Raw genomic sequence first — 8,368 nt, forward strand, 5'->3', positions numbered from 1 at the left:
AACTTAATGAAAAAAATCAAATGATAAATGTTCAATTCAAGATATAAGAATTTTGAATACTTAATAAAGTAATAAAATTTAATAAAGATTAAATTAAATTACTTAAATTTAATTAAACTTAAATTTATATAGTATTAGTGAAAATATATACGCTCTATGTGTACCTATGTTTACTTTTTTTTATTATAATAAAAAATATATATTATTGTTATTCTTATAATTATGAAACTAAATATAAATGGTTTTTATAATTTTATTATAAATAATTTTTATTTATTTAATAGGTAATTTTTTAATTATAAAATAGTTAAGTTTAAATAAAAATGATTAAATTTAAAAAGATATGACTTAAAAGATAAAATTGATAAAATAATTATTTTAATTTGAAAAAAAATATTTAAAAGAAAATTTTAAAAAATAAATATAGACACACAAAAAAGTCATATAAATTAGTCTTTTAATTAGATCCAATATATATATATATATATATATATATATATATATATGTATATGTATGTGTGTGTATTAATTTTCATAGGAGCACATGATTTCTTGTGAAGAAAAAATGGATGGTTGAAAATTCAATGGTATTAATATTATTTAAGTGTACATACATTTGTATATGTAAAATGAGTTTTGATTTTAATTATTATGAAAAAATATTTTTTATTTCTCTAAAGTTGAAAATGCTTTACTATTTATAATATCACATGAAAGTGATATAATCTAAACGAGTAAAACTTCTAAACAATATTTAAATTACTAAAATAAGTAATTTAAAAAAATAGGTATAAAAAACAATGATTCCAAAGTTTAATAGGATAAAAATAAATATACTTTTAACATAAGTTAAAACTAAAAATTTACCCAATTTATCAGAATTAAAGCTAATAATTTTAAATTTCTGAAAAATAAACAAATAAAATTTAATAAAATCGAAACCAAACTTTATGCATGGTATTGGAATGTGAAACATATGTAAACATATTGTTTATTTGTCTATGTATTTACTATATACATGATGGGTAGGTTGTTACCGCTAAAGAGATAATAATCTAAATGAACCTAAAACACATTTGTAAGAGTAAGGTGTTATGAATTGCTTGAGTCTCTCCTTTTTTGTTTAAATATGAAAGAAAAAACCAATAAGTATTAAAAATCATGAAATAAAATCAAATTGAAACATTGTATAAATTACTTTCCATTAGTATTTGAAATGGTCAAATAAAATTTTAAAAAATTTACCAATATTTCTTTTTCTTCCACAGGAACTTGTATGTTCAAATAAAAAAGGTTAAAAAAAACAATTGTAACCAAAATTATGATATAAAATACAATAATGTGCAAAGATTACTAATATTATGGATTGTTGCCGGAGAATGGAAATGTGATGAAAAGTTGCATGGTGAGATTTTGGTGCGAAAACTAATAAGATGAAAACTGTTAGTTTTTAACACAAGTCCTAGTTGGTTCATAAGATAGGATTAAGTCTTAATTGGTGAATAAGATAGGACAAGATAAAATTTTAATGGTCAATAAGATACGACAAAGTGATGAGATATTCTTAGCTTAAGTAACAATGGATTATCATCTTCACTAAACTGCCCTTTCTTTAAAAAATGACAAACTCATTTTTTAATTTAATTATGTTTATCATCCTTTTCAGCTTTTGTCAACCATACTTTAATCTTATCCTCTTTCAAATTCTATTTTAAAATTATATATATATATATATATATATATATATATATATATATAAATGAATTTTAAAACACAATTCAATTGAGTTGCAGAAAGAGAAGGGTTCCCGCTATGTCACACTCACACCTCAACAACTGGTTTTCTGACTGCTCCAGCTCCATGGAATTGGAGATTGGAGCCACTGATGCAGATCAAACACTTGGTACATATGCTATATACTATTTTCTTTTCAATATTCCGCTTCATTTTGTTTCCTGAAATGCTAATGTCTGACACTATTAGCACTATTTCTTTTCTATGTTACTATGTTTTTGACTGCACCAGAGTCTTGGTTTCAATCTGATACATCTTCTGGGTACCTTCAAGATGCCATTGCAGGCAAGAGTATTCGGTGCAAGGACCAAAATTTACCATCCTGCCATCAAAAGGTTATATTAATTTGGTTAGCTGTGTTTATTCATAGCAAAAGTTGTAATTATCATATTCTTATCACTGAAATTTCGTTTTTTGGATGATCAGGTAGAACAATTTCCAATATTCTCCACAGCAGTTCCACCTCTTCATGGTACGTACGCTTTGGTATCTTGTTTATTCCTGTGTTCAGGCTCATCAGTTTGTTCTTTTGCTTTTCCTCAACTGTTTGATGCAAATTCTGTGGCAAAGTGTATGAAGTTTGGTGGAGTCTGGAATCGTAGCACGTCATAGTAATCGAAATGAAACATAACTACGGCACCTTTGACAAGTTGACACTGTTGTTCTTGCAATATGTTAATGCATAACCGATCATTTTCTCATCACCTTTGTAGATTGTGGCTTTACAAATAAAAAAAGGAGCATCAGTACGAGCCTGTCATCAACAACACTAGGTGACGCACATGAAGCTGCCATCAAACAAGATCCTGCTCAAAATAGTTATGCATCTGGTGAGTCAAATGAGAGTGATATGAAGCTCTAGTTTCATTGATCACATGCTTTTTTCTCTTGTAAAAGTTCAAGTGGTTCACTTACAGTGACCATTTTGTTCCTTTTCTGTTGGTGTTAGCAGGTCAACGGAAGAAAATTGCTTACCCGTTTAAGTTAGTGAAGTGTGGAGGAATTGGAGGGGAAACAACACTGAAAGATATCAATTACCAAATTCTGACGACCCCATCAACATCAAAGCCAATTCCTCATCCTGTGAAAGATTCTGTGACTCTTCCATGCAAATTAGTCAAAGGAAGTTTTGGTTTGTCTGGAAAAACAGTTACGTCCCTCACCAGGATTCATACTAGGGGAAGAGGTTCCATTACCATTATTAGGACCAAGGATTGATAAAGAGAAGTACTGCCATTCATCATGTGTTACATATGTCAATGTCAGTCCTTTTTGCTTAGACTAGAACTACTTGTGATTGCTATCTTTCTTTGTACCAGATATGTTACAATGTAATGACAAAAACACTTTCTGTCGCAGTATAACAAGTTCCACTCTTTGTGACTATTCACTGTTCAACTTCAATTTTTTACTGCTTGCAACGTAAGTGAACAGACCATTTTTAATTTTCAATTACTTTCTCCCAAGTCAATCCTGAAAATCCTCCAAGTTCATATACATGACATGCAAATCAAACTGCGTTTTCAATTTCTACTCTTTCAGAAACTCCGATCGGAGGTCATGCTAAAAGATGACTCGTAAGTTATATAAGAGAATCAATGATTAACTTTGGTAATGAATTCAAACAAATTCAATAAAAAGAAGACATAAAGTGGTCGACTAGTTGGTTTATCAACGTACGAACTATAATTGATAACTCCAGAGAAAGTAAAACCAATGGAGAGCGAGATTAGTTTCCAATGAGAAAGATGGGCAGAAATAAATTAAGTAGTCCAAAAAAAAAATCTCAGACATTTTGTCTTTTCCAACACTGACTGAACGAAAAGTATATGGGAGAATCTTTGAAGGGGTTATGATAGTGTGTTATGAAAGTGTGTAATTCAAGTACTTGCCAAGCGTTGATGTATGCATTATTTGAGAAAACACGATCCTGAAATTCGCTTCTATGTTTGATTGGAATCCATGTCTATACCTTATTTTTAGCTCTCCAGTCATTATCACCTAACAATCAACGACTGTGTTTGATGTCACACATCATAATTGGTTACCATGAGAGACACTTCCTATAATATCATCAAATGTTCATCTTCAGGAAACATACATACATACATATATATATATATATATATACACACACACACACACACAAAACAATAAAGGGTTTTCTTCTTATCAATGAAAAATTATTTTTTAATAAACAACCTTAATTATCACTAATGCTACGAGATGTGAAATTGATATTAATTTAATCATGGAAAAGGCAATATTGTGGAAGAAGCAGCCGGCACGTCTAGAATTGAGTCATTGCTTACATTTCAATCACTAATAAATAATTAAACTATCATTATGATGTTTTCTACTTATTCTCATAAATTTTCAGTATCAAACTGGTTCTCACTCAGAAAAGAAAATTGAAGAAGAAATCTTTAATGATATATACATGCATACTGAAATTCCAATAAATTTACAAGCTAACATGTATTATTATCATCCAGTAAAAACAATTAGATATATTATCTTTATTTTATTTTTATCTTTTATCTTTTATTTTTTATTTTTTATTTTTAGTTTGTTTATTATTACCTTATTTATATTTTGAATTTATTTCATATTTTTCTGTTATAAATAGAGTAACTCATGTTTATATATAGTTGTTACTATATTCAACTTTTAAAGTTTAAAGTTCTTTGAAAAAAATTGTAATATCTACTCACTACAATCGTTGTTGTTAGAGTCGTTTTTGGTGGTAGGTAATGTTGTCAGCAACAACGTCATCTACAACCACTATCAGAGTTTCAATTTCGACTATCAAACACACGATTTTGATCATCTTGGTCAGGCGACCACCGTGTCGTCCATGACGCCTTCATCGGAGTGCCTACGCGCTCTCAACGCCTTTCGAAGTTGTGAATCTGCTCCCTTTTTTGTTGTGCATGTTGACGCGTCTCGTCTCCTCCCAAGCAGTGATTGAGAGTGTCGATATCACTCTTTTTCCCCTTTCGGGTTTTTCGTGCGTGGTCGCACGTTCGGTCTTTTCTCAAGCAGATCAGAGCGTCGATGTTGCTCTTTTTCTTCTTTAAAGGTGCCTTGATTAAAGAATCTTGGATTTTTAGGATTTTCTCTCCATTCATTCCTGTCTTCTTCTGTTTCTGTCTCTTCTAACCTTTATTCTATAATCGGTGCGTTTGGTTCATCCATATATGTTTTTCTCCAGTGACAAAGATGGTTTTTGTTAACAATTTGGTATCACTCCAGAATGCAAAAGCATATATTTTCACTAAGTGTTTATTGATTATATTAGTAATAAGCTTGGTACATACGATTTATATGCACGGGAATAATAAGCTTGGTTATTATTCCATATTTGTATTTTGAACTTAATTTATATTTTTTCTATTATAAATAGAGTACCCTACGTATATTTAACATAAGATAGATTAATCATATACATAGTTTTTACTATATCTAACAAACCAAGACAAAAAAATATATTATATTTTACACCCGTTATAACTAGCTATAATCAAGGTCGGATAAAAGATAATTTAATAAGCCTATTTAAATTGATTCTTCTTAAATCTAAATATATTTTTTTTGGACTTTAAGCTCAATTCATTTAATTGGATTTATATTAAATTAGTTTTTGGATTTTAAAGATTCAAAAACAAGATGCGTTAAGTTGAGTTACGACACCAAGTTGAATCGAGTCGGTCTAGGTCCAAGTCGACCTAAAAGTCAGCTCAGATTAAAGATTAACCCAAGTCGACCTAAAAAAAATGTTGAGCCAAATCAACCTAGATAGAATCGAGTATGCTCGGACTTAAGGTCGAGCTGAGTGGACCCAGATCGAAGGGTTAATCCAAGTCAACCCGAGTTGAAGAATTGAATTGACTCGACCTGAGTTGAAGAATTGAATTGACTCGACCCGAGCTGAAGAATTGAATTGAATTGGCCTGAGCCGAAGAATCGAGCTAAGATGGCTTAGGCCGATGGGTCAAGTCAAGTCGGCCTAGATCGAAGGTTGAGATGGGTTGAGATGTGTTGGTATGGGCAAAAGGTCGAGATGTATCTGCCTAGGTCAAAGGTCGAGGTAAGTTATAGTATAAATCGAAAGTCGAGCTGAGCCTACATGAACCAAAGGTCAAGGTGTTGGAAGTTTCACGTTGTTATTTGTTGGGTCTATTGTTCCACCCATTATCGGGCCGTTATCGAAACATATATTAATGTCTAGTCTGATGCTCAAAATGTATATGTTTTCGCATGAAGGGGGTGTTGGAAGTCTCATATCGATTAAAGATAAAGCCAATTTACAATAAGTGAGTACAAACCTCACATTACAAGTCAATTTTGTGAAGTTAAGTAAGGTTTAAGGTCTTCTTCTTAACACAAGGCGAGTTGACGTGGACCTAAAGGGTGGAGTAGAATCATCTCAGAGCTTAAGATCGAGCTAAGTCGACTAGAATGAAGAATTGAATTGAGTTGGCTTAGGCCAAAGAATCAAGTTGAGTTAACTAAGGTCAAGGGTCAAGCTAAGTCGATACGAGCAAAAAATTGAGATAAATTGAATTAAGTCAAAAGTCGAGCTGAATTGACCCAAATGAATGATCAAGTTAATTTGGCTTAGGTTTATGTGGCTAAGGTCGAGATGAGTCAGCACAAGCTAAAGAATCAATATGAGTTGATCTGATATGATGGCTAAGATGAGTTAGCTCAAGTCGAAGACTCGACCTAGACCGAAGGTTCAACCAAGTCGGCCTAGGCCAAAAGTTAAGTTGATTTGTCCATGGTCAAAAGTTAAGTCAAGTCGATCACGATCAAAGGTTGACCAAAGATCGAGGAATGTTAGCTAAGGCCAAATTCAAGTTGAGTTAGCCCGGGCCAAAGAACCAAGACAAGTTAGCTCGATATGAAGGTCGAGAGATGACTTGATACAGACTCAAGAATCAAGATGAGTTAGCCTAAGCTAAAGGATGAGTTGAGTCAGCCTAGGATCAAGGTCGAGTCGAGTTGTCCCAAGATTTAGTTTAAGTAGAGTTCACCTAGGATGAACGTTGACCCAAATCGGTCTCGGTTGAAGGCTTAACCGAGTGGACCCTAATTAGAGGTTGAGCCTAGGGATGGCAATTTTATCCGCGGGCACGGGTATCCGCGGGTAAAATCCGCGGCGGGTAGTAACTATCCGCGGATATTTACTACTTGCAGGTAACGGATAGCGGGTATTTTAATACCTGCTTCTAAACGGGTCGGGTACGGGTAGTATACTACCCGCCCCGCGAGTACCCGCTACCCGCGAAAAATTAAAAATAAATAATTATATATTTTTTAATTAAATTAATTAAAAGTAAAATAAAATTCTATTTTATTAAGTTAAATTTAATTAAAATTAAAATTAAATTTTAATTTATATTTATATTATATTATATTATATATTATATATATATATATATATTTTGTAATTTTATTTAAATTTTATTTTAAATATGTATTAAATATTTTTTTTATTTTTTGCGGGTATCCGCGGGTTTTAAAATACCCGCAGGTATTTTTAAACGAGTACCCGGCGGATAACGGGTCGGGTAGCAGATACAATTTTATCCGACGGGTCAGGTTGCGAGTAGGCACTACCAGTACCCGACCCGACCCGTTGCCATCCCTAGTTGAGCCTAGTTGGTTGTAGTCAAAGGTTGAGCAACTCATCCCAAATTAAAGGTTGAGTTATCAACATGGGCCAAAGATCGAGAAAAATTAGTCTTAGCCAAAAGTCATGACTAGTCGACCCAAGTTATCTTAAGCCCAAAATCAAGACGAGTCTACACAGATTCAAACCGAGACAAGTTCACCTGTGTCCAGATCGATTAAAGTCGACCTAGACACAAGTAGAGTTTAGTTGGCATGGGCCTAAATTAAGGCAAGTAAGTTTAGACTCATGTTGATTCTAGTCAGACCATCCAAACATAGGTAATGCCTAATGAATCAGACCCTTGTCAACACAAGACAACCTAAATCTAGGTCAAGCCAAGTCAGATCAAACCATATTTAATATAACAAGATATGATCAAACTTAATTGTTCTAATTAATGAATTTCAATTATAAATCTAATCTATTTTATTGTATGTAAATTTGATTTAAAATGGATTTTAAAAAATCTAATTCATAATATAATTGGAATATATATAGTCTTACCGTCCAAGTAAAATTTTACATGGTTATAAAGTATTTATTGAAAGGATTCAACTTTAAATGATTTACATGTATGAGACCATGTTTTGCTTTTAACAAAATAAGGAAGCTTTACCCTCTTTAACGTAGATTAAATGTTTTTCATCATTATCATCTAACCATTAAAATGAGTGATCAACATTTAATTATAGTACAAAGATTCCAGATCATAAATGGGATCAATTTGGGATCAATTTACTGAGTTATACTTTTTAAAAAGTAAAAATGTTTTAAACCAATATAAAACAGTGGTAGTATAAATTATGATGCTGTTACATTTTGGTAAATTGTTAATAAAAAATAACCTAATGACATTAATTTTTAAGGTGTCATTTAGCTTTGATATTCAAGCTA

General features: G+C 31.7%; 1 protein-coding gene across 1 annotated transcript; it reads left to right on the forward strand.

Moving 5' to 3' along the window:
• The first annotated feature begins 1,812 nt into the window (after window positions 1–1,812).
• Window positions 1,813–3,144, forward strand: LOC148204485 (uncharacterized). The gene is made up of 5 exons (XM_088092639.1): window positions 1,813–1,903; window positions 2,026–2,129; window positions 2,221–2,266; window positions 2,508–2,624; window positions 2,747–3,144. Exons 1-5 carry the CDS (start codon window positions 1,813–1,815, stop codon window positions 3,010–3,012), a joined length of 624 nt encoding a protein of 207 aa, XP_087948765.1. The 3' UTR covers window positions 3,013–3,144.
• Window positions 3,145–8,368: the final 5,224 nt, after the last annotated feature.

The sequence above is a fragment of the Vigna umbellata genome, chromosome 1 (assembly GCF_029865625.1).
Source record: "Vigna umbellata cultivar VRB3 chromosome 1, Vumbellata_1.0, whole genome shotgun sequence".
NCBI lineage: Eukaryota > Viridiplantae > Streptophyta > Magnoliopsida > Fabales > Fabaceae > Vigna > Vigna umbellata.

Excerpts from the sequence above, each read along its gene's own strand:
- LOC148204485 (XM_088092639.1), top strand. The coding sequence starts at position 1,813 with ATGTCACACTCACACCTCAACAACTGGTTTTCTGACTGCTCCAGCTCC. Across the intron at positions 1,904-2,025 it reads TGATGCAGATCAAACACTTG|AGTCTTGGTTTCAATCTGAT; the intron begins GTACATATGCTA and ends TGACTGCACCAG. Across the intron at positions 2,267-2,507 it reads AGCAGTTCCACCTCTTCATG|ATTGTGGCTTTACAAATAAA; the intron begins GTACGTACGCTT and ends TCACCTTTGTAG.